Below are 24,270 nucleotides of genomic sequence, written 5' to 3' on the forward strand. Positions count from 1 at the left end.
TTCCTCGACTGGCAGACGTCAGCCAATATTGACTATAACAGTGTGGCATTATAACGCCGCTTGTAATACAAACCTTCGTCTATTCGAGGGACGGGATGCACGGTAGACCAGATTCTACTTTGCATGGTATCACCCAGGGACGAAGGAGGATCGGCTCTCTTCTTCCGAGGACCTCCTCGCTTGCTCGGGAGATAGGAGCATTCTTTCCCTTTGAGGGCGCACTAGAGATGATAACATTGAGCGTAATTGGTATTATGTCTTTCACAGTGGAGGACTTTCTCTTCCCCTATTCTCTCTCTCTTATTTCCCGCTCGACTGCGCATACACAGTGGTACGATACAGCGAAGGAAGGAGGTAGATGAAGGGTAAAGGAGAATGCCAATCTGGAGCTGATTGATGCAATATATGTTTTGCACGTACGCAGGAGCATGGATCCTTTCCATCGCATCTTATTCTTGATGCTCGACTAGAACAGCCCCGAGTTAGATATAGTTTCAAGTATTCAAACAATTCAAGGATCGCGAATATCAAAAGGAGAAGAAGAGAACAGAAAATGAGCCAGAGCTGCAGCCAGGAGCGACAGCATGGGAAAGGGGGGCGGCCAAAGTGGGTAATAGCCGTTGTTATATTTAAAACTAGCATCATTAAAAAAAGATGACATACCATGAGAGACAGGCGACCTTGACCGGTGGCTTTGCGAACTTCTTCCGGGCTACTTTGGTAATAGACGGCTTATCAATGGCGGACTGGCGCCTATCGTCTTCCATGGTGCCGGCTGATAGCATCTGTCCGGGCGGGCGTGATGTCGCAGTATGTGCCATAAGAAAAAGGGAGAAGGTGAAGCAGCAGCAGATGTCAGAGCCCGAGCAGGCGGGAGAGAGTAGGGAGAAGATGAAAAAAACGGCCCTTCTTCCAACCCCCCCTTGGCTTTGCGCTTTCGAAATTAAAGAGGCGCTAAAAGTTTGTCCGGATATCTTGCTCAAGGGGACAAGGGGATAGATAAGATGGTTAAAGGGAGAGAGGGAAAAAAATGTGATGTATGGAACGAGGCTGGAGGCTAAGTTGGTTGAACTGGCTGGTTAGATTAGCTGGTTGGTAGACAAGCTGCACGCAGCAAGCAGGCAGGCAAGCAGGATATCCACCATGGGGGTAAAAGTCACGTAACAGAAGCAGCAGCTGGTCGTGAAGTAGTTACGGAGTTGCTGCGTGAGGAAGAGTCGAGTCCAGCTCTGTCTCTGTCTCGTTCGGTCTCGCTTTCTGTCTTCTGGTGCGCCCGGCAGGACAGTAGATAGACGGACGGACTACTCCGGCAGTGCAGGTAAGCAGTTACTTGCAGGCCAGCCCTGAAAGGAGAAAGAGTAAGCAGAGGCAGAAGCAGAAGAGAGAGAGAGGAAAAGACAAGCGTCCCTCTGTCTCTGCTTGCGTTGGCTGAGGGATTGGCCGGTCGAACGGGTCGGAGTTGATGGGAGAGGGAGACTATACAAGCATACACCCTGTACTTCCCGTGACGATAGTGAGGGTGAAGATGGGGATGAGGATGAGGATGAGGATGGCGACGACGATGATGATTGTATCGCTAGAGAGCCGAAGACTCGTTTGACCGTGTTGGTTGCTGTGTTTCTTTTGGCTGTTTCGATGATAGTTGGTTGCCCTTGCTCCCGTACGAGAGAAATGGACGTCGAGGTTGATCCGGGGAACGGACAGCGACTCTTCAGGGGGATTCCCTCCTGTCCTTCCTGCGCTTTTTGTAATAAAAGTAATGGATGCCCTATCCTATCAGATATTATTCCTCTGGTCCTTACAAATAAAACATGCAAAAAAGCAACAAGACGGTGGTTGAAGACATGGCAGAGCGATGATAGTTAACTACAGACAGACAGACAGGCGAAGAGACAAGCCCAGAGAGCAAAACACTAGCTAAGTTGCTTCTTTTCTTTTCCTCTCTCTCTCTCTCTCTTCTATATACATTGCTTTTTTGCTGTCTCCCATTATACAGCCTTCTTGTTCCTTTTTCCGCCTTAGGTTGTTGGTTTGATATGTACTTGATGTACATATGGTTTCTTCTCCTGTGCTACCTGCTTTTTGCCCGCAGGGACATGTATACATGCAACTATATAAGCTACGACTGCTCGATCTCTTGAGCGATCGTGCACACAAGAAAAAGAAGAAAACATGCCTGGCTAGTTAGCTCATACGTCAATACGAAAAAAAACTGATGAGAAGAGAGGAAAAGAAAACCTAGGATGAAGCTGCAGCTGAGCGAAAGAGAGCCCAAATAAGCTTCACGAACCTGCGACATTATTACAAACTGCAAGGATGAGGGTGTCTTCGCTAACAGTTGGCAAGTTGCCAAACACATCTTTTTTTTGCTTATATTAGTTACGGAGCAAGATGCAAGATGGGCCCTGCCATGCCTGAGGACGGGGATGGCGCCTGGGACCGTGACCGGGGGGCGAGGATGGAGCAAGCCACTCTGGGATGACCCGTAGATAGCCTGGAGAGAGCAAAAGCTGCTTTTTTTGCACCCTGCAGTTATATTTTCGTTCGGTGGGCGGCAGCTTAGATGCATATAGACAAAAATATAAAAAAAGGGGGGCGTGAGTGAGTGGCTTCTTATGGGAATAGAGGAGATGGATGCCCAATAGTAGGTGTATCTTGACGGCTTCTCCTGCCTGCTTGCTTGCTTGCTCCCCTTCCTTCCCCACACGGCAAAAGCACCGACGTTCAATGCTGACGTTTTTTTCTTCCGGGCATTAGTGATTTAAGTGATGTGGCTGGTAAAATAGTGAGGTCTGGCCGCAAGGGAGCGGTTCAATCAGTGCCCTCTGCTTGCGGTCCAGGCTTGTCTTCTCCCCTTATCTTCCCTTACTCTGGCCAGAACGTGGTAAAATCTGCTCGTCGATGCAGCCCTTGGGACGCCCAACGGTGTTACCGCCCCCCCCCCCTCTTCCTCAGTGCAAGGCAAGACGGAAAGACAGAGACTCTAATTAATGGCCTCTGAACTCTCCTGAAGAAACCACTCGCACGCTGTCCCATACGCTCTGTGATACCTTGACAGGTAGCTTGTGCCCTTTCAGGCACTGGTCGATCAGCCACATCCCTACGACAAATTCCTCCCGAGTCAACAGCCCGTATGCATGGTGGCTGACGATATTCCAGATCTGTTCCAGCAGCTGGGTCGGTAGTCTGCTCCGAGTCCAGATGTCCCGGACAACTATGCTCAATACAGTCTCCTCGAGGATAACAGACCTATCTTTGATATTGACCTGTTCATGCGCACCGATGAACAGACCTTTATTCGCCGCCCATACCCCTTCGTAGCGCTTTCTTTCCGCAGCAGTCACCTTGTCACGCCAACGCTTGCGATCGCCTTCCCGATGCTTATGCGGGTGCGTTCGGATGATTTTCCGGCTGTGTTCCTTGCTTCTGTGTCTCTCGCCGGCTGCAAAGTCCGGCCCAGGTAGGGCAGGGGCACGCATTGTCCGTTTCATGGTCGTCGTCTTGCTGGGACTAGGAGTCCTGTTGTTTTGGCCATCGTCTCCTTTTCCTGACCGGTCATGGCGGTCGCTCCTGTTGCCACTGTGGCTAACCTGAAGAAACGAGCGAGACCTTGATCGTCGACTAGGCGGTAGCGGAGGAGGGTTGTTATTGCTATTGCCATGATGTTTGGATGGTGATGGAGTGCGTCGTGATGCTAGTGTTGACGCTGCGATTGCATCGGCCAAGGCACTCTCAGAAACCCCAGAATGCTGGGCTTGTAGCGGTGTTGGCCGGGCATGCGGGAGTGGATGTGGACGCGGATTGTGCTGAGGCAAGGAAGGGAGTGGTTTACGAGGGGTCAGAGGTCTGTCGATGATTGAAGATGTCGTCGTAGTCGATTGCCGTGATGCTGGAGGCGGCGGTTTCTCCTTGCGCTGAGGAGCTGTAGATGATCTTGGGGGTAGAGCTGGAGGTGGAGTGAGGGCTCTACCACGCCGCGGAGGAGGAGGTGGTGGAAGAGGTCCTTGGTCAGGTTCGGAATCCATATTTTTCGTTAAAGATCGATCTCTGGTCATTACTGACCTATTCGGAAGCAGAGGAGGGGTATTGACTCCATATTTCTGCTGCGTTGGCATGTTTTGTGCAGCTGAGGGCTCTCCTGCATCGGTCACCTCCGGATCTGGAGGTGCATTGCCTTTGTCCCTCCTTGAGCTCGTAATAATGGCACCACTGTCGTCCTCTTCACGGCTAGCTGGCGAATTTGGGATACGATGGGCCTCATGTGTAATTAACTCTCGAAATTCCCTGGCTCGCGGCGAGCTTATCGTGGTAACAGAGGCGGCCCGGGACGGGGACCTTGATCTTGCCTTGGGTCCAGTAGCAGACCTATCCACAGCAAGTTTAGCTGCAATGCGCTGGGGGTGGTATTCAGGCCCTATTTTTGGCTGCGTCACTATTCTATCATAGGCCGTTTGGTCGTTGCTCTGGACCGAGGTTACAGCCTTCGCAAGCTGTGGAACTTGAGTTTCTCCTGCGGTAGAACCTCCACCACCACCACTATTGTCTGGATGAGAAAAGAGCTGAATCCTGTCTTTCACTGCTGCTCCAGTGCTTGCTGAAACCAGATGTTCATCACCACCCCGGTCAGTATCAGTAGTGGCTCGACTTTGGGCTGCAGCGGCGTCCGCGATCAGAGCTGCTCTTCGAGCTCCATCATGGATAGTTCGCCCCGCTGGCTGCCTGGTTTGTGGTATCCTCCTCTCTGGGCTCCCGCTGTTCCGTGGCTGTTTTTGGCTGGCTTGCGATGCGAATGCCAGAGTTGCTCCTTGAAGGGCAGCGGAAACGTTCGTTGTTTTTTTCTTGTCGTCCCCATTATCAGAATTTGAATTTGAACCATGACCGGCTCCGGGACTTGAAGCCATTGGAACTCGGTGCATCTAGCTGATCCAAGGGACAGAAAGAGATGAAGTCGGAACTTGGGACCAAATGGGGCGAAGGAAGACGATGGAAGGAAAAAGCAAAGGTGAGCTGTCAGGTCGGTTCCCTCTTGTCTTCCAAGTGTCTGTTCCCAATGTGATATGACAGCTCTATTTGCGGAGGCGATCAGACGGCGCTTGAAGCCTTATGCCCTCTGCTAAAATGGACGTCTTGGTCACCAGGCACTCATGTAGTTAACTCGTTAGTTAGTGAAGAAGCTAAGTGGAGAGGGATCAATCTCTTGGCCAACCTGCCATCCATGTTCCCGCAGTTGGTTGGAACCCAAACATCGGCGTACATATTTAACTAACTATGAAGATTTTGGTCGATATGTTGGAGTTGAGTGAGTTACCCTCAGGGCGGACATTCATGATGGCGCAGATATGCTTGCTGCCATCCTTAGGGTTAAGCTCATTGGTCAAGGGTATACTCTGTAAAATGTTCCCCCGTATATATAAGCCTAACGGCCGATAAGATCAAATCGTTGATGTGGTCAGCTCTGTATGAGCGTGGAAACGGAAAAAGTAAGCTGTCACTTGAATGGGAAAAGAAAAATAGGGCCGGGGGGAATAATTACCCCGTATAAGTCACTTACTTCGGGGTTGGGCCTTGGTGAAATTTCCTATATCTCCTTTCTTCCCTTTTCAATGCAGCTTTAGCCCAATGTGTTGTATTGAACCGCTTCGAAGTGTCTATGTAGCGCGAGCGTGATAGCTAACGATTAGGACGGTCTATCTGTATAGAGAGAATAGCCAGTAGGCAAAAAGCGGAGATGAGCCATCGAAGAACCTCGGTATACCAAGCAAGCATCGTATGGAGTATACGAAGTTTGACTATTGATCAAACACTCATCCCTGTGACTGAAAGCTGTGCTGAGAGCCTGGCTAATCCGCCTCGCCTGTATGGTCGATTTCTACAAAGCAGAGACCACCTCCGTATTAGGTTTCTAGCGTGCAGCCGTTATCCCTTAATCTTGCTCTTTTGACGGACGTATTTTATCGCTCACGACAGTAGGAACCACCTGGCAAAAGAAGAAGAGATGCTCCTTTCTCTTTCTTTCTTTGGTTCTGCCAGGCAACTAGCAAACAAGTTTACTATAGCGAGTTACCCCATACATGAAACGCTAGCAAGCGGCCCGCGTAGGAGGAGTTCAGGACTTCTCCCGGGAAAAAAAAAGAAAGAATGTCTCCACATAACTTTACGAGTGCGTTGGTATCCGGGTACGGAGTAGTTATTGCTTGTTCCAGCGATGTCTGGTGGAAAAAGGATGAGGTGGTATCTCCAATCTGTCCAGAATAACGGAACGATCTGGACGGCTAAACTGGTCCAATGCACTGTGGCTTTTTCGTTACTTCGATGCCAGACATGACAACAAACGGTACGGAGTACTTCAGCCTGTTAAACTAATTAGCTAGCCCCCAATGAGCCTGGAGAGCTGGGTTGAACCGGAGGCCCAGCGAGTGAGGCAGATAGTATAGAGTCACGAACCATCTATGAAGGCCTTGTATTCGAGAATATCCATTATTCGTAAATTGATCAAATGGAGTTTTCCTTGAAGTTGCTGAAGCCGCTGAAGCCGTTGAATTGCAGATGTTAGTTAATGTCGTCAGAAAGTTGGGGTTGAGGTTGGGATTAACAATTTCCTAAACAAGTAATTGAAACTACGGGTCAAATCTCCGCATACTCCAATTCTATCCCACGATGTCAAAGAGCCGTTAGGGGTGATATACTGTCTATTAGGCGCGTGTCTAATAACAATGACATGTGCATTAAAAGTCGAAATATACCCAGGACCATCAACCTTAGAAGTCAATGAATAAATCTTCTTTCTTCTGTTATCTCTTCTCCGTACGCTCTCTCTTGTCTCGTCAGATATGTCTACCTTTTCTCAATGCCACCACCCAATCTTCAAAAACACTATAGCTTGAGAGCCTGCCTCTTTTTCAACCCTCTACTCCATCTCTAGAGCATTTCCCCGAGTTTGGATTTGCAGTTTTTGTGCAGGATATCACTGGTATTGCGGGTAAAAAGGGATCGTGTGTTCTGAATTCGCGTTATTATCTAGGTGGCATGGTGTCAACAATGCTACTTATCAATACGATATGTCTCATGGACGTCTGCATGACACTTGAACAGCAGTGATCCAGATCTTTCCCAAGATTCTGCAAATGCCGTCCCTATCAAGCTGTTTAGGTGTTGGCATAGAGAGCCCTTTGAAGGCAGGAGGTGAAGCCTCCAGATTGATGGGGTTAATTGAGCCGTCTTATTTCGCACCATGCAACCACTGGGTGAATGAAATAAACCCTCCTGTCAATATAGCAATTCACTACTCCCGGTTCCGCTTAAATCAAATTGAAAGGGTAGGGACAAGGTAGGATATAACCTAGTAGTGGCCTGGGCGTTGTAAACTAAATCTATATGGCACTAGGTTGGTTGGCTGGTCGGTCTGGAAACACTCTCATGTTTCTCATAGATGTCGTACCACTCGAATAACACATCGGGCTCTTGCCATAATTATCCAGAATCTGAACACAGCCCTGGGTCCGTTGTAAAACTCCAAAGAGTTTTTACTTGAATGATGGATGAAGCTTGGTAATTGAAGCATCACGCTGCACCTTGAGAAAGACGGTCAAAAACAAATGCCTTCCAATACCATAAAGCATACTGCTGAAAGGAGCCATGGTAGCAGTACATATGCATCCCACAGTCTGTGTGATAAACCTGCCAGGTATCATAGAGATAGATCCTCCTCTGTTGTTGTATAGTAGGTAGTAGTGACTCCCGGGTCTATCTTCCAGTGTCAAACTTATAAAGGTATGTAAGTTATACTCGAGAATAGCTTGTCGTACATGAGTCGAGATGCATAAACGATTACCTCAAGCTCCAGCAGTACCTCATGGTACTACGGGCTTATTCGGAGAGCCTAATTCCGTCACGCTTTCCGCTAGGTTGGTAAATCAAAGGGTGAATTTCTATATAGACCTTGAGCTTGGCTCAAAGCATGTAGAAGAAGTCCCGAAATATCCTTAAACGTAGAGTCTCATGCCTGTTCATGGCAACCTGGGAACAAGAAAAAGGGGGAAGTCGTTGAACCCCCAATGGAGATCCATAGGATACACCACGAGCTAGATGTCGCCCAAATTCCTGGTTGAACCATTATTTAAGGGGAAACACGGTTTGTCATAGGGTACGTATCACTAATTTCCCGCCATCCTTCCATCGGGAACATGCAGTGCTAACGTGCCTGGTGAAGGGCACCAACGGTTCAAATTTCTTTGGGTAGAGAGAAACCAAAGGTATCATATTGGGTACGAACTTGTGGCTGAGCATGATGACTTGATTCTCACCCGGCTCTCTTTCGCCCAACGTAGTTACCGTGTCTGTACTCCGTGACTAGCAGTTATTCAAGATACCAGTTCTAAAACTTCAACGGCGATGGACCAGGTATCCCAACAAATAAACCTATCGACATGCCATCATAAGTATTCTTACCATCGCATTCGCTTTTAATATTGACGCGGTTTTGCCACCACCAGCGTGATGGCAACTTGCCATCTCGTAGGGATGCACATGTAGCGGAGACTCAGCAGCCAGTGTAGATATAAATAAACAACCATCGGTCCGTCGCTGATTAACTGGTTAACTAGTCGGCGATCCCTTAGCCAGACGCCTTGTCTTCGTCTGTTTCTCCTGAACGACTCGTTGGGGAAGAAAAAAGAACAGCGCCAAAGCAAAGACTTCGGCTTCGTCTTTTCCCCCTTTTTTTCTTCCCTTGTCTCTCTTTGGCGTTTTGACTTAGTTAAATAAGTGGGGGTTCGGCAAGGGCAGCTAGTTAAAGATTACTATTTATTCAATAAATATATGGTGGAGAGCCGGAGCAGAGCGAGCAGAAGGGCAAATCTTGGGGTTTCAACATCACCAAACAACCAACAACAACCAAATCACCCCGTATCTAACACTCTGAAGAAATCCTACTTGCAAGATGTCCTGGAATATCACAAAGAGTATGCGGGAGCAGTCCCCCCCGTCCTTGCTGACGATGCTAACCCGCTGGCCTTTTAGAGCTGAAAGAGACCCATCTGAGCGCCCTCTCCAACCTCTCCAGCTCCCTAGCGTCGAGTAAGGATAAAGATACTCCCACAACGCCCACGGTGAGCAGTGCCAGCTCTGCAAAGGAAAACGGCTCGGCTCCGGATACAAACACATCGAAACCAGGCATCTTAGTCGTCACTCTCTATGAAGGCCGTGGATTTTCCCTGCCGGAGCAGTATCGAGAGGCCTTTGCTTCGCACCACCGCACCAACAGCAGCACCGGAGGTGTGGCAGCCACTACTCAGCAGAACTCACTCGCTGTAGGCCGGGGAAATGGCTCTACCAGACCACAGACGTCCGGAGGCGGCTTCACAGGCATTCCTACGAACCACGGAAGAATATCTCGGAAATATATGCCATACGCACTGGTAGATTTTGACAAACTCCAGGTTTTCATCAATTCCATAGACGGTAGTCCTGAGAACCCCGTTTGGGCCGGCTCCAGCACTCAGTACAAGTTTGATGTTTCGCGTGTTGCCCAGCTCACAGTTCATATGTACCTTCGAAACCCCAATGCTGCACCAGGATCTGGCCGGAGTCAGGATATCTTTTTAGGTGTTGCGCATATTAGCCCCCAGTTCGATGGGCCTTACCGTGAGGTTGAATGGATTGACTTGCAATACGGTACTGGCAAACTTCAGATCGGCTGGGAGTATGTCGAAACCCAGGCCAATAAGCTTAACGTTGACGACTTTGAACTGCTCAAGGTCGTCGGAAAGGGCAGTTTTGGTAAAGTCATGCAGGTTCGAAAGAAAGATACCCATCGTATTTACGCCATGAAGATTATCCGGAAAGCAAAGATCATATCCCGCCAGGAAGTGACTCATACGCTTGCTGAACGTTCGGTTCTTGCCCAGATAAACAACCCCTTTATCGTTCCCCTTAAATTTACCTTCCAATCCCCCGAAAAGCTCTATTTCATTTTGGCCTTTGTCAACGGAGGAGAATTGTTCTACCACCTAACCAAGGAGCAGCGTTTTGATATTAACCGTTCTCGCTTCTATACTGCTGAGCTGTTGTGTGCTCTGGAATGTCTTCACGGCTTCAACGTCATCTACCGTGATTTGAAGCCTGAGAACATCCTTTTGGACTACCAAGGCCACATTGCCCTCTGTGACTTCGGACTCTGTAAGCTTGAGATGAAAGATGAAGATGAGACACACACTTTCTGCGGAACTCCTGAATATTTGGCTCCTGAGCTCCTCACTGGCCACGGATACAACAAGACCGTCGATTGGTGGACTCTAGGCGTCTTATTGTATGAGATGCTTACTGGTCTTCCACCTTTCTATGCCGAGGATACGAATGAGATGTACCGAAAGATCTTGTCTGATCCTCTCACCTTCCCAAGCCATGATATTGTTCCTGCCACTGCAAAGGACCTCCTAACCAAGCTTCTCAACCGAGAACCCTCTGAGCGACTTGGAGCCAATGGCTCGGCTGAAATCAAGGCTCACCCGTTCTTCCATGCAATTGACTGGAGAAAGTTGCTGCAGCGCAAATATGAACCTGCTTTCAAACCCAACGTTGTAAGTTCTACTTTACCCTTCAGTTTCACCCTGCCACAAAGGAACAAATCTAACTATTGATCACAGGTGGACGCTCTTGATACCGCCAACTTCGATGTGCAATTCACATCCGAACCAGCCCAGGACTCCTTTGTGGATGACCCCGTTCTTTCTCAAACGATGCAAAACCAGTTCGCTGGATTCAGTTATAACCGGCCCGTCGCAGGCTTGAATGACGCTGGCGGCAGTATAAAAGATCCCTCATTTATAGACAATGTGCAGGACTGATGCTGATTTGCACTATTTATATGGCGTTTCAATTTTTGATTTGGAGATGGGGACACTGGTCATAGTTTGATATTTTCGTGTTTTAGATCCAGTAGCACATTCAGCATCTCAACTGTTTCACACCTATCAGTAGCTATATCCCGCAGTTTCTTAGTATCCATTGGGAGAGAAAAATGAATCTGGCCGTCGAATGTTGTTACACTCAGGTGGTTGTCAACGTCCACTGTGTTAATCGGCCCCTTGAATGCGTGGAAATTTGTTATTTTTAGCGATGACGTCAGGTCACGTGTAAAGGCGTGCCGTTCGTGTCTGCCTAAATTCCAAAGAGCCTCCAATATCTCGCGTTAAGAAGACGCTCCAAACATCCATTGCTTCTGGACATAATCAGCCAGAAGAGTAGTTGTATCAAGTCCATTCTGTTTCATTTTGCGTATATATTTTGCCTACTTAGATACCCTGATATATTATGGAGCTAAACCCAGCTGGTGTCACTCGGGAGACTGAAAGGGAGCTTGACGAGAAGTATGATGTCCTTTAAGCCGGAACATTGAAGAGTCGATGATACTAATTTAGCCATGTGCCAGATACCCAAATAGGCCACGTAATCACGGACAGACTCTTCCTTTTCATGACTTGTTCATATCGCTATTCAACCCTCTCAACGACCTCAAAAAGAAACCTGCAGGGCCTCCAGCAGCTCGAAGGAAGGCAGGGCCCCATGGGCGCAACAACCTCTCACCGCATGAGTTACGTCGTAATGTGATTGAACGCTTTATTTCTCGATGGCGACAGCAAGTCGGCAATGACTTTTTCCCGGCATTCCGACTTATTGTCCCCGAGAAAGACCGTGATCGTGCTATGTATGGATTGAAAGAAAAGGCTATTGGCAAACTGCTTGTCAAAGTCATGAAAATTGACAAAAATTCCGAAGATGGCTATAATCTTTTGAATTGGAAACTTCCTGGACAAAGGGCAGCAACTGCAATGGCCGGAGACTTTGCTGGCCGCTGCTTCGAAGTCATCTCCAAGAGACCAATTAGAATGGAAGTGGGTGACATGTCAATTGCTGAAGTTAACTCCCGACTTGATGACTTGGCTGCCGCTTCTAAGGAGGATGAACAGCAACCCATCCTTGCCGAATTTTATCGGCGGATGAACCCCGAAGAGATGATGTGGCTGATAAGGATTATTCTACGACAAATGAAGGTCGGTGCTACCGAGCGAACATTTTTTGAAATCTGGCATCCAGATGCCGAGAGCCTTTTCAATATTTCTAGTAGCCTTCGTCGAGTATGCTGGGAATTATACCTACCAAGCATTCGCCTTGACGCGGATGAAGCCCGCGTTACTCTTATGCAATGCTTCCAACCACAGCTCGCTCAATTCCAAATGCACTCTTTTCAAAAGATGATTGAAAGGATGAGGTTAGCTGAAGATGATCCTCAATTCTGGATTGAAGAAAAACTCGATGGTGAACGCATGCAGCTTCATATGGAGACGAACAGCTCTATACCAGGTGGAAAGAGATTCGAATTTTGGTCAAGAAAGGCCAAGGATTACACGTACCTATATGGAAATGGGTTCTATGACGAAAGTGGATCTTTAACAAGGCATCTGCAGAATGCCTTTGCGGACGGAGTTGAAAGTATTATTCTTGATGGAGAGATGATTACCTGGGATCCGGAACAGGATGCACCTGTACCATTTGGTACGTTAAAGACGGCAGCTTTATCAGAGCAGCGAAATCCGTTTTCTGCAACTGGTCATCGTCCCCTATTCAGGATATTTGATATCGTGTATCTCAACGGTAAGCCCCTGACAAGATACACCCTTCGGGATAGGCGCCGAGCACTAGAAGCAAGTGTGGTTCCAGTTCACCGACGCTTTGAAATTCACCCCTATGACGTTGGCACAAGTGCGAGTGATATTGAACCTTTACTTCGGAAAGTAGTAGCAGAGGCGTCTGAGGGCCTTGTTTTGAAGAACCCAAACTCCCCATATCGACTCAACGAGCGCAACGATGACTGGATGAAAGTGAAACCAGACTACATGACTGAATTTGGAGAATCTATGGACTGTATTGTTGTGGGTGGTTACTATGGCTCTGGTAAAAGAGGCGGAAATATCTCTAGTTACCTTTGCGGCCTGAGGGTTGATGCCCAGGATGGGGCTAATCCGATGAAATGTTATTCCTTCTGCAAAGTCGGAGGAGGATTCACAGCAGCGGATTATGCAAATATTCGTCACCATACCGATGGCAAGTGGCATGATTGGAATCCCAAAAAGCCGCCTACTGAATACATAGAACTTGCGGGTTGCGATGCACAGCATGAACGGCCAGATGTATGGATTAAGCCTGATGACTCGGTCGTCGTATGCGTTAAGGCAGCAGCTGTTACACCTAGTGATCAGTTTAGGCTGGGGCTAACAGTTCGATTTCCTCGCTTTAAGCGGTTAAGGATGGATAAGGACTGGCAGAGTGCATTGTCTGTTCAGGAATTCATGGACCTAAAGGCCGGTGCTGAGCAAGAGAAGAAGGACAATGAATTTCAAGTGGAATCCCGCGGGAAGAAAGCCAAACGGAGTAAAAAGAAAGAACTAATCATTGCTGGCTCTGGCGAGGCAAAGGTCGCATACGTTGGTGGGAAAGCCCATATTTTTGATGGGCTTTCATTCTGTGAGTTCGGGAATGCAGCGTCCTAGGATGAATCTTGCTGACACTCCTATAGTTGTGATGTCCGAGTCTTTGAAGCCAACGAAGAAATCAAAAGCTGATCTGGAACAGCTAATTAAGGCGAATGGAGGAAAGATATATCAAACAAACACTGCATCAAAGAACACCTACTGCATCGCGGACAGAAGTATGTTAAGCACCTTTTGTCACTCGATATCTTACCAATGCTAATGCGGCCAAAGGAACCGTAAAAGTAGCGTCGTTGCAGAAGTCTGCCCTTGAGAATGTCATCCGACCCTCCTGGATTTTTGACTGCATCGAACAAAATGAACTTGATACCGGGGAAGATGACGTTCTACTCCCTCTAGAGCCACGGTAAGTTGTTTTAAATTGCTCATTATTTTAGGAGTCAGTGTTACTAAATACATGAACAGGCATATGTTCTTCACCAAAGAAGACCAAAAGGAGGAAATCAGCAAAAATGTCGACAGATATGACGACAGCTTTGCCAGAAATACCACTATCCCAGAGCTTACAGCGGTAACTATCATCATAAGATATAACGTTGATTTTTTTTCGACAATGCTAACATTTAGGTAGATTCTACAAAAGATGAACTTGGCATCAGATGATATATCTGAAGAAGATAGGCTTGATATCATGTCTGACCTCTCCCTGGATCGAGATCAAGGCTCCGCCGATAATTTTGTCGCGGGGTGGCTGTTTAAAGACTTGACAATGTTCTTTGTCCCCTGCAACCAGCCGCCCAGCGCCCCGGGCAGGCCCTGTATCGAAAGGCTGTCGATACGTCAGCAGCTGGCTCGAAACACGGTCATTTTTACAGGGGCCACCGTGGTTGACGACCAGACGAACAATCGCATCACCCACGTTATTGTTGATCCATCAGAAGACAGGGATCCAGAGACTGGAAAGGCCAAAAGCTATTCTGCTCTGAGATCAGGATTTGCATCTCGACGGCCCATTCCTCACTTTGTGACTGTTCAGTGGATAGAAGAATGTTGGAAAGAAAAGACACTGGTTGATGAAGAGCGTAAGTATCCCGTGCTGGTCGCTGCCCTGACAGGACTGTGCTAACTAGGTCTCCGTAGGATTTTTTGCGCCTAAGTGAGCCGTTGGATCTGAATTATGAGTTGTTCAATCACACAAGACTTGGAATCAGTCGCTAAAATATAGATTATTATAACGATGATATGATATTGATGAGAGGAAATAATGTAAAATTGGCTGCTCGCAGTGGTTGCCCAGCCCGTTTCACTGAACTAGTCGCTTGCCCCCTGACTGCCCAGACCGGCTCACCCATTAGGGACCGAGATAATAGTAATCATTATTTATGCTGGATGTCAGTAACAAAGGCGTCTTCCGCTGCGTCTCTCTCTCTTTCTCCGGTAACTTGGTTACTCCTTTTCTATAGCGACAGTAATTACCATCACGTCTGTATATGTGTGGGAAGTACTTATTTAACTGCTTGGCATGAGACCGTCGTCGATGGCCATCGTGGAGCGCTTGAGGGTCTGATATCATTGTTTCTCCATATAACCGAGCCCCTGCATCCCTTCCGCATACTCCTGATCTTCCGTAGCTGCAAAGAATAGCAATAGTGCACCTGGTGATTGGCTACCGTCCAGCTGCAGAGCCATATCCTGGGCCGCCGTATTCTCGGACACCCTGGCGTCTGGGGGAAAAGATAGTTAAGTTAGTTCCAAAAACCCAAGACAGCCTCGCAAACGGGCCACTGCCTTCCTCCTCTAACCCTGCCCAGCCCTCGGAGATGTCTGATGTAGCGATGGGGTTGCATGTAACTGACCTGTCCGGTTCGTCGGTTGGGCTGCGCTTTTGATATCGACCAGCGTTCGTCTGAGAGGAGCGCAGAACCTGGCCCTGGCGGAGCGTAACAACCTACGCCGGGCTATTCCCAAGAAAGCTCAGGGACTCGTGCTTCACCTCTTATAGTTATAGCAAACTCGACAAAGGGCCGTCTTTGGCTGCTCATTCGTGCGAAGCCGCAGTAGTCGAGGTGGCGTTGTTGCTCTCGCATCGACCCTAATCCACCCGGCGGTCTTGCTTCCCCCATCCCATATAAAGGGTCCGCTGATATAGCATATATAGTTATCCGTTCCTCTTGCGCTGCGTCTTCTTCCTCCCCTCTTCCATTCTACCCCCCAGTGTGTGTGTGCCATTCTTGACAGGCTGGCAGGCTTTGCTTTTCGCTTGGCCTCGTCTCCGGTAGCCAATTGCTGGCGGACTCAGATTGAATGTGAGTTTCTGTGCCAGGATGTTATTTGGAATATAAGAGACTCTCCCCATCTTGCGACCAGAGTCTGACCTGCTCCTCTGCTCTTTCACCACTGCTGGATGGCCTTCTCTTTTCACCTCTGCTGCGAATGCTGACGTCGACGGAGGTCGCTTGTAGTCGAACTGTCCCGGCCTGATAACTAGATTAGTTGACTGCGTTTAACTATGTTCCTCGTCCCTCACGCGCCGTGCCTTGACGTCGTTATTTAGAACCAAATTCCACCTCTTCTTTCGAATCATCTCTCAGCGAGAGTTGTAATCCCTTCAGTTCCGTTTCTTCCTTATCCCCCTGGGTCAGTCGGCTGGATAATAGACTCCGTTCAGGCGGTCATTTGAAATGGCGGAAGACGCTGCTGCGGAGGGGACGGCAGAGGCGTCGGCGCCGCAACCTCAGCAGCAACAGACAGCGAAGGCGAAGAGAGGGAAGGGCAAGGAGAAGGAGAAGAAGGATAAAGACGACAATACTCCTCCGGTCAAGAGACGGTGTGTGTCGACAGCATGCATTGCTTGCCGCAAGCGGAAGTCTAAGGTCTGTCTATCATTCTTGGCCACTGAGCATCACTTCATGGAGAAGCTCGATATACTAACCTGCGCTTTATCGTTCGGCCATTAACAGTGTGACGGAAACACTCCCAGCTGTGCCGCTTGCTCTTCGGTCTACCATACTCCATGTACGCATTTTCCTTCACAGGACCGTTTATCTACGGTTATTGATTGACATCTCTTAAATATTGAAGGTGTATATGATCCAAATTCGGACCACCGGCGCAAAGGAGTGTATAAACAGGACATAGACAACCTTAGGAACCGCAATACCACTCTACAGACGTTGGTGCAAGCGATCCTTACATACGATGAAGATGATGTCCCCGATCTCGTGCGGCAGATACGGGCTGCGGAAGACCTCGAAGTGGTTGCAGAATCCATATTGAAACGACAAAAGCAGCTGGGGTCTGCAGCAAATGATAATAAAACTGTGTCTACTGGAGCAGAGTCCCCCTTCAGTGACGTTCCCCAGTTTGAGTCTGAACTTATCGGCAAGGTAAGTGAACTGAGGCTTGATGGTGCCGTGAAATATGTAGGAGGGACATCAAACTTGATATTCCTGCCTGAGCTCTCAGAAGACGATGAACTATACTCAGAAGCAGAATCCTCTGTGGACCGGCCGGATCAACAGGACTACATCAGCTCTTGGACTACTGTAACGGAAAACAAGGAGCTTATTCGGCACCTCCTTACCATGTATTTCACATGGCATTATGCCTATTTCACAACTTTGTCCAAGGAGCTGTTTTACCGTGATTTCATGTTGGGGCGTTCAAGCCAGTATTGTTCTGCACTGCTTGTCAATGCAATGCTAGCACTAGGATGTCATTTCAGTGCCTGGCCAGCCTCTCGAGAGGACCCTAACGACTCATCCACCTCTGGAGACCACTTTTTTAAGGAAGCAAAACGGCTGATCCTAGACAACGATGAACATACGAAAGCAAAGCTATGCACAGTACAAGCTCTTGCCATTATGTCAGTGAGAGAGGCTGGTTGTGGCCGAGAGGGCTCTGGATGGGTTTACAGCGGAATGAGCTTCCGTATGGCCTATGACCTTGGGTTAAATGTGGATTCAGCTGGTATGGGCTCATACAACCTTTCAGCGGAGGACATTGATGCTCGCAGAATTACATTCTGGGGCTGTTTCTTATTTGATAAGTATGTTCTTTTCTTCTACAAAAACCCCTGTGTATTGCCCTTTCATGAGAGAGCATGCATTAACATAAGCAGGTGCTGGTCCAACTATCTCGGACGCCAACCACAGTTGTCTGGGTCTCATATCACCGTTCCAAAGTTCGATGTTTTCCCCAAGGAAGACTCAGAAATCTGGTCACCATATACGGATTCTGGCGTTTCAGATGATTATAGCCAGCCTTCACGGACAAGGGCTGTAGCACTGCAAATATCCAAACTTTGCGAAATCAGCAATGACTTGCTAGCTGCATTTTACAATACGGCACCATCAAAGCAAATTGCTAAGCAAGAGGAACTGAGGCGGCTAACCCAACTTCACACCCGTTTGGAGGCATGGCGTAAAGCACTACCACCAGAAATGGAGCCCAAAGATGGCCAATTACCCCAAGTTCTTCTTATGCAGTATGTTTTGATCCACAATCTTCCGAATCCTTTTTTTACTCCACCCATTTGCTAACCGCCCCAATAGCATGTTCTTCCAATTACTATTCATACATCTTTACCGTCCGTTTTTGAAATACACGAAGTCCACCTCCCCATTACCAGCTCATGTTTCTCCTAGGAAACTATGCACCCAAGGAGCCTCTGTTATCTCAAAGCTGTTACGCTTATACAAGCGCACGTACGGATTACGGCAGATCTGCAACCTTGCAGTATACATCGCCCATTCTGCATGCACCATTCATCTCCTTAACCTTCCAGACAAGTCCGCCAAACGGGACATTGCACATGGACTCAAACACTTGGAAGAGATTGCTGAAAGTTGGCTATGTGCACGAAGAACTCTACGGATCTTAGACCTACTATCGAAGAGGTGGAAAGTCGAACTTCCAGAGGAAGCAGTAGCTGTCATTGAGCGGTCTCGTGCCAGATTCGGGTCCACCAGTTCTTGGGAACAAATGCAGTCACCTTCATCATCAGGGGCATCACCAAAACAACATGACCGTATTCACTTGCCAGAACAAGCAACGCATGCCCCTACATCTGAACCAGCCAAACCGTCAAAAATGCCCGCAGTAGTGAATGCTCAAACTACCTCCCGCACTCCCCTATATCCAACGCCAGTTCAGGTTCCTCATCCAGACGAAGTTACTCAGCTTCCACCATCTGTTTCTAGGGAGCAATGCCGTGCAGAAGACGCAATGCCCTCGAAAAGTAACGAATCCCTAGCTAAGCAGAAGCTATCAACAATACCACAACCCCCGATGAACTCTACCCCAACCCTTGGCGATGATCTCCCTATGGCGCTCCCCCAATCACCAACGTTTATAGATTCCGACAAGCTACTCCAAGCCAGCCAAAACTGGTGGCTGAAAGATCAGAACGCCCTCGCTCTAGGTATGGATAACTGGTCTAGCAACTGGGGCACTCCAAATGAAGGCCCTGGTAACACTATGGATTTTCCAACCTCAGCCAGCAACTCTGGCCCCTCAATACAGGCCACTGAACCTTACACTAACCACGGCCAACAACCCATGCATATTGAAGGCCTCCTCCCTACTGCGGCGGCTCTTGGTCTCTCTCGTCCAATCACTTCTGCCGGAAACTTCAACACGGAATTCCTCGCAGCTCATAGTAACCCCACCCACCCGAATATCGCCAACTACATGCCTCAACGAGGTGACGGGGAGTATTCTGAGCAAGGCGACATGTTCTACTAACCGTTGGTGGTTTGATGATCTGAATTTCATGAGGGCATCATTATGGTTTTACCTGCTGTCGCACATATAGCTTTTTCAATATATACAACATATACCCCGAGCTGGGTTCTTAGCATCTATACCCCTATCTGCTCCATTGGCATGTGCTTTCTCTCCCACTTTTTCTTCGTATAGCCTATTCGCTATTTTTCTCTTCCTCGTGATATTCCACGTAGGGGATTCTGTGGCTACTTTTCCTCGTTACTGCCATATGTTATCATCAGTACGGTGCCACTGGCCGGATTATGTCCATTATCTATGACATAGCTAGGAGTTCTTGATAAGGGTGGTTATCTTCTGTCCATTAAAATACTGGCGCAAGTCCTTTTATCTGGTTTTCACCATATTGAGAATATTTCACAAGTTGCCGGCAGCATGTTATTTCTAATGCATTATCAATTTGGATAAAATGGTAAGACCGCGTCTTATAGATAAATGGCAGCTCAGCATTACCTTTGCGTATTTATTTTACATGGTGTACTCTGAGGCGATGAGTTCATTAGTTAATCAACATGCTCCTTTAAAACTATAAACGCTAAAAAAACAGGCTGTATTAATGTAATTGATAGAAAAAGGTATCAATCACTATCCAGCATAAGAATATGTATGTTAGCCAGTGGTCTCTAAAATTCAAAGTTGGATAATAATAAAACGTATTCATACCAAGAAGTAATCCGCAACAGGTTTTTTAGCAGGCATTCCACGGGTATCCTGAGGAGCAGCATCAAACACCCTGTACCGTCGCCCTGGGCCAGGAACCCTCTTTGCATCAAGCATCCCGGCCCGGCCACCGAGGCTGCGCCCATAATCACCATTACTCCGTGCAATGGTGCCTCCATTACTTGCATCTTCGCCTAGCTCAAGTATAGCAGCAACATTGCCACATCTATAACAGTAATTGGGGGCAGACCAGACAGTGACGATGCCGCCGTCAAACATCTCTTTAAACCCTTCCATGACAAGTTGATGAGCGCGCGCAATGAGTGATAGATCGTTCTTGTAGCTGAAGTGCTTAACAATGTCTGCTCCGAATAAAAAGCCGGCTCCACGAGGACTTAGCCCCCACCCTTCAATTTCGTCTGGGTCTGACCAGAGAAGATCACACATGGCACCTTCGTGAGGAACCTCCTGTTTCCGATCAATGAGCCGGATTTTATCAACACTATCCACCAGAGGTGAAAGGCCACCATGGACACAGAGAACTGCCCCGGTATTGCTTGATATACTGCCCAGGCTGTCTCCTGTAGCACCAGTTCCCGCAGGCCCAGTACGGGTAGGTGTGTTGCTAGGAGCGGATGATATGTCTCTTGGCGGCGAGACGTCTCTGATATCATGTGCAATACTATTGGATCCCCGATTCGTCTTCCGGTAAGAGGCTAAAGTAACTTCACCCTTTGAATTCAACACTTCAATCTCCAGCTCATCGTCATCCTCTACAGCCGAATTGGCAGACGACTGGGTATCTTGTTGTTCTCCCCCAGCGCCAGCCTGGGTCACAACTGGACCCGACGGTGATAACTCTGTGCTTGCTCCCAAAACCAAGGCACCCAACGCTAAATAATCAAATACCTCACAACAGTACCGCCAGACATTGGCGTTGCCATATTTTCTAATACATTCATCGTAAAATCCGTACACGGTCGTGATTTGTCTCGATTCATGGTTACCCCGGATGAGCGTCATGCGGTCTGGGTATCGAACCTTGAGGCAGAGTAGGAGGAGGAAAGATTCGAGAGAGTAGAAGCCACGGTCGACAAAGTCGCCCATGAACAGGTAGTTGGTATCGGGCACGTCGCCTCCAACCCGAAAAAGTTCCATTAAATCATGGAATTGGCCATGTATATCCCCGCAGATGGTGACAGGTGCATCAACTGAAACAACATTTCCCTCTTCAATTAATATCTCTCTAGCTTTGTAGCAGAGTTCTCGCACTTGGTGTTCGGGGATAGGACGACAGGAGCGCAGCTGCGCAATGGCCCTGGAAGAGAAGAGAGAAAGGCAAAGTCAGTGGAGGCGAACAGGGTGGTAGGGGAGGGGATAAAAGGCTGATATACTTGTCTAGGTCGCTCATCTGTCAGGCGAAAACCGCACAAACACCCCCGTGTGACTTTCCAACGGCGTCTACTATTCTGACAGCTTCCCTAGCGCTGAAGACTTTTCCGGTCCTCGTCTGCGACTCTTGTGCCCCGTAAGGAGTGGGTGATGGTATCACGAGGGGGTGGTTTCAGGACTTAAGTTATGCTATGTTGGGAGAGCCGTGGACTTCATCTTTCTATCGCAGGGAAACGGGATAAACGGATTCTCGGTACGCACACGAAGCTGATGGAACCTAAATTGGCACGGAATGCAGGGAATGTGCATCTGCTGGTTGATCTGGGGTAGACAGGCCAGTTACGCAGCATCAGTGGCGCGAAGAAAAACGCGAGGCTGGTTTGGGATCCGTGGTTTAGCTAGCAAACTATTTTAGGCGTTAGTCACCTGGGCAGCAGGCGGCTGGCGCGATTGATAAGATAAGATCAAGGTTCTCTAGCAAACTTACCAAGCGCCGCTTAAGGGATCAACAGGCCAGCCTGACACGCTTCTGCTCTCGATGCGCGATGCATAAGACGCTGGCTCCGCGGTTAGCTACTCGTACGGAGTACTCTCTATCGGGCGTCCGCCAAGGGAGTGAATGTCTTTTTTGAGGCGGAATGCACTTACATTTGCACCCCAGGGAAAGTCCACTGTTCACCATAAAGTAGGCAAAACCAAGAAGTCTCGCGCTCGCTTGCACACACATCGCAATAATGAATTGATATTATCTCTCCTTCGCATCATCATGGTTCCCCATCTTCTTTTATATTCCATCAAAAGGGCTTTTTGAGACCCAAAAGCCGCCCTGAAGCCATAATTTAATCACGTGACAGTTGCTCACTTTAGGCGGATTTTGGTTGGCTGGAGAGAAAAGTCAACTTGAAAGGCCTCCTTGCCATATTGAACACCCAGCCATCTGCCATTGTCCCGTCAATAGGACCTATATGGCCATCTAGATACGCCTGGCTAATTATCCAGGCCTCCACCGAGTGGTTAATCGCGCTACCTTCGCAATTGAGTGGTGCAGGACACCTTCAGGACGGAACATCCACGGCACCTCAACGCGAGAAGAGTATGGAGCATTCGAAGACATATACGAAAATATAACAGTGCCTACTACGCTCTTCCTATCCCTCTAAACTGACAATGTCGTCACACCTCCATCCGCGGTCGCGGTCGACCATGTCCCTCTTCACAGCAACGCTCCTCGCATCTCTTCTAATAGTCGGCGTACCACACGTCTTTCCATGCCCCGCGCCACGACGAGCATTGGCCGATTCAGAGATCATAGTGACCGCAGATGGACAGCAGATAAGGCGGAAGAGAAGACGGAAAGATCCCATTCCTGCCGGCGACGAGGCGTCATCACCGTCAGATCAATTGGCTGGGCAGTCGTTGCTCGGTTCTACAACCACGAACATCATAAGTCAGACACCCACAGTTGGGCAGGAACTACGAGAACAAGCGGCGCAGTTCAGGTATATGGAAGCTGAGGCGAAAGAACTTGAGAAAACTGCGCGGGAGTGTCCAGTACCAAAGCCAAAGGGTATCCTGGGCCAACTTCTCGGATTCGGTGCGGATAAAAGTGATGAATTGAAGGCAGAGTCTCCCAATACCGATATCCAATGGAAGAGAAACACAGAATGATGTGATCGACTTATATCTTGAACATCATATAACAAGAGATGGAACCAAACTGGTTGTTATCTCATGACTGCAGCGATCTGTATAAATAAAATACTGTATCATAATGTTGGGTGCATGCACTGGCACGGAGAACATTTGTCCTATAACCGGGTGATAGATAGACTATATTTTACAATGGTGCCTTATCACCACACAAGTAATCACAAAGTTCTCGTCTCTATCTATTAACTACCTACTTCACAACGACAGAGAAACATAAAAGAACAGGTAACGACGAGAAAAAAAAAAAGAACTCCCTGACGGGGAATCGAACCCCGGTCTCCCGCGCTTGTTATTCTCTAATCGAGAATTGACAAGCGGAAATCATGACCACTAGACCATCAAGGACTGTTGAAGGAGAGGAGCCAGTGGAGACTTTTGGGCAACGAGCGAGGTACTCGGAAAAGGAAACGGAAATGGAAGAAAGAAACAAGAACAGCACCACAGGTCTGATATACAACTATCAGCACAACCTCCTTGTGTATATTGCTATCCAGGAGATATAATGGTAATGGGAGGAGACAGCCAATGTATGGTAGCACGAGGCCGCTCTCTCCACTGGTGGAGATAAACTCCACGCCCTGACGGCCAGCCTTGCAACCCCTGACATGCATCTGGACTGTTGTCATCGACCAATCCCAGTAACGCGATTCATTCCCACAGGCTTCAAATACGGTCCAACCCAGACAAAAATGATAGAAAGGGAATCCAGAAGCCAAGGATCATGATCGTTTCTTGAAGGATCAACTTACTCCGAACTATGGACAGTTTGGGCATTTTTTAGCTTCTCCGAGATACAAAGAGTACGTACTTCTCTGCGCTGAAGTATTGCTCCCTAGCCTCGACCGGCACTGCATGGGTAACCATGATGCCGCCTTGCGCACCGAATTAGTCACTGTGATGATACGGAGTTAATCAAACAACATCTTGAACACAATACCCATGGCGCGGGGAGTTTTTCTTTTTTTTTTTTCACCCTTTGGATTATCATCCGTGACGTACTGGGCTTAAAAATCATGCCGTCAAGCTAAGGCCCGGCCAACAATAAGAAGAGCGCTCTGGCTCGCCAGGGGACAAAGAATTTCCCGTCTGTCCGGAATCTTGAGGCAACAATATGAAATTCGGCCTTCTCGCCTGGCAAGGCTGGATTTTGGCGCTCTGAGTAGGGCGTCGTCCGTGGAGTAGCGAGTTATCACCCCGGCATTAACATATACCTGAACTCGCTGTTTAACTCGTAAAA

The 24,270-nt window shown here is 48.2% G+C and overlaps 7 protein-coding genes and 1 non-coding gene across 8 annotated transcripts in view; 4 read left to right on the forward strand and 4 right to left on the reverse strand.

Annotated features, from left to right (window-relative positions):
* MGYG_09115 (hypothetical protein) overlaps positions 1-767 on the reverse strand; it is a gene marked incomplete at both ends in the record, with an annotated part of 3,311 nt that extends 2,544 nt beyond the window's left edge. Inside the window, 3 exons of the mRNA XM_003171595.1 lie at positions 56-221; positions 421-466; positions 664-767. Of these exons, the coding sequence (XP_003171643.1) occupies positions 56-221; positions 421-466; positions 664-767 (316 nt within the window). The remainder of the gene's footprint in view (positions 1-55; positions 222-420; positions 467-663) is intronic.
* A 2,220-nt stretch (positions 768-2,987) lies between these two features.
* On the reverse strand, positions 2,988-4,901 carry MGYG_06187 (hypothetical protein; the record flags this gene model as incomplete). The annotated part of the gene is made up of 1 exon (XM_003171596.1): positions 2,988-4,901. One exon carries the CDS (start codon positions 4,899-4,901, stop codon positions 2,988-2,990), a length of 1,914 nt encoding a protein of 637 aa, XP_003171644.1.
* Positions 4,902-8,938: 4,037 nt separating this feature from the next.
* On the forward strand, positions 8,939-10,844 carry MGYG_06188 (AGC/AKT protein kinase; the record flags this gene model as incomplete). Its single annotated transcript, XM_003171597.1, has 3 exons — positions 8,939-8,960; positions 9,019-10,577; positions 10,644-10,844. The coding sequence occupies 3 exons, from the start codon at positions 8,939-8,941 to the stop codon at positions 10,842-10,844; spliced, it is 1,782 nt and encodes a 593-aa protein (XP_003171645.1).
* A 466-nt stretch (positions 10,845-11,310) lies between these two features.
* Positions 11,311-14,647, forward strand: MGYG_06189 (DNA ligase 4; the record flags this gene model as incomplete). Its single annotated transcript, XM_003171598.1, has 7 exons — positions 11,311-11,366; positions 11,429-13,521; positions 13,574-13,705; positions 13,761-13,893; positions 13,953-14,058; positions 14,119-14,569; positions 14,628-14,647. The coding sequence occupies 7 exons, from the start codon at positions 11,311-11,313 to the stop codon at positions 14,645-14,647; spliced, it is 2,991 nt and encodes a 996-aa protein (XP_003171646.1).
* A 1,521-nt stretch (positions 14,648-16,168) lies between these two features.
* MGYG_06191 (nitrogen assimilation transcription factor nirA) lies at positions 16,169-19,232 on the forward strand (the record flags this gene model as incomplete). Its single annotated transcript, XM_003171599.1, has 5 exons — positions 16,169-16,360; positions 16,448-16,502; positions 16,569-17,535; positions 17,608-17,973; positions 18,041-19,232. 5 exons carry the CDS (start codon positions 16,169-16,171, stop codon positions 19,230-19,232), a joined length of 2,772 nt encoding a protein of 923 aa, XP_003171647.1.
* A 696-nt stretch (positions 19,233-19,928) lies between these two features.
* MGYG_06192 (serine/threonine-protein phosphatase 4 catalytic subunit) lies at positions 19,929-21,342 on the reverse strand (the record flags this gene model as incomplete). The annotated part of the gene is made up of 2 exons (XM_003171600.1): positions 19,929-21,249; positions 21,326-21,342. 2 exons carry the CDS (start codon positions 21,340-21,342, stop codon positions 19,929-19,931), a joined length of 1,338 nt encoding a protein of 445 aa, XP_003171648.1.
* Positions 21,343-22,490: 1,148 nt separating this feature from the next.
* Positions 22,491-22,991, forward strand: MGYG_06193 (hypothetical protein; the record flags this gene model as incomplete). The annotated part of the gene is made up of 1 exon (XM_003171601.1): positions 22,491-22,991. The coding sequence occupies one exon, from the start codon at positions 22,491-22,493 to the stop codon at positions 22,989-22,991; it is 501 nt and encodes a 166-aa protein (XP_003171649.1).
* Positions 22,992-23,283: 292 nt separating this feature from the next.
* MGYG_10559 lies at positions 23,284-23,378 on the reverse strand. Its single transcript has one exon. It is a non-coding gene; the product is annotated as a tRNA-Asp (tRNA).
* Between the last annotated feature and the right edge of the window lie 892 nt (positions 23,379-24,270).

Source organism: Nannizzia gypsea, genomic scaffold (genome assembly GCF_000150975.2).
Source record: "Nannizzia gypsea CBS 118893 supercont1.5 genomic scaffold, whole genome shotgun sequence".
Classification (NCBI taxonomy): Eukaryota; Fungi; Ascomycota; class Eurotiomycetes; order Onygenales; family Arthrodermataceae; genus Nannizzia; species Nannizzia gypsea.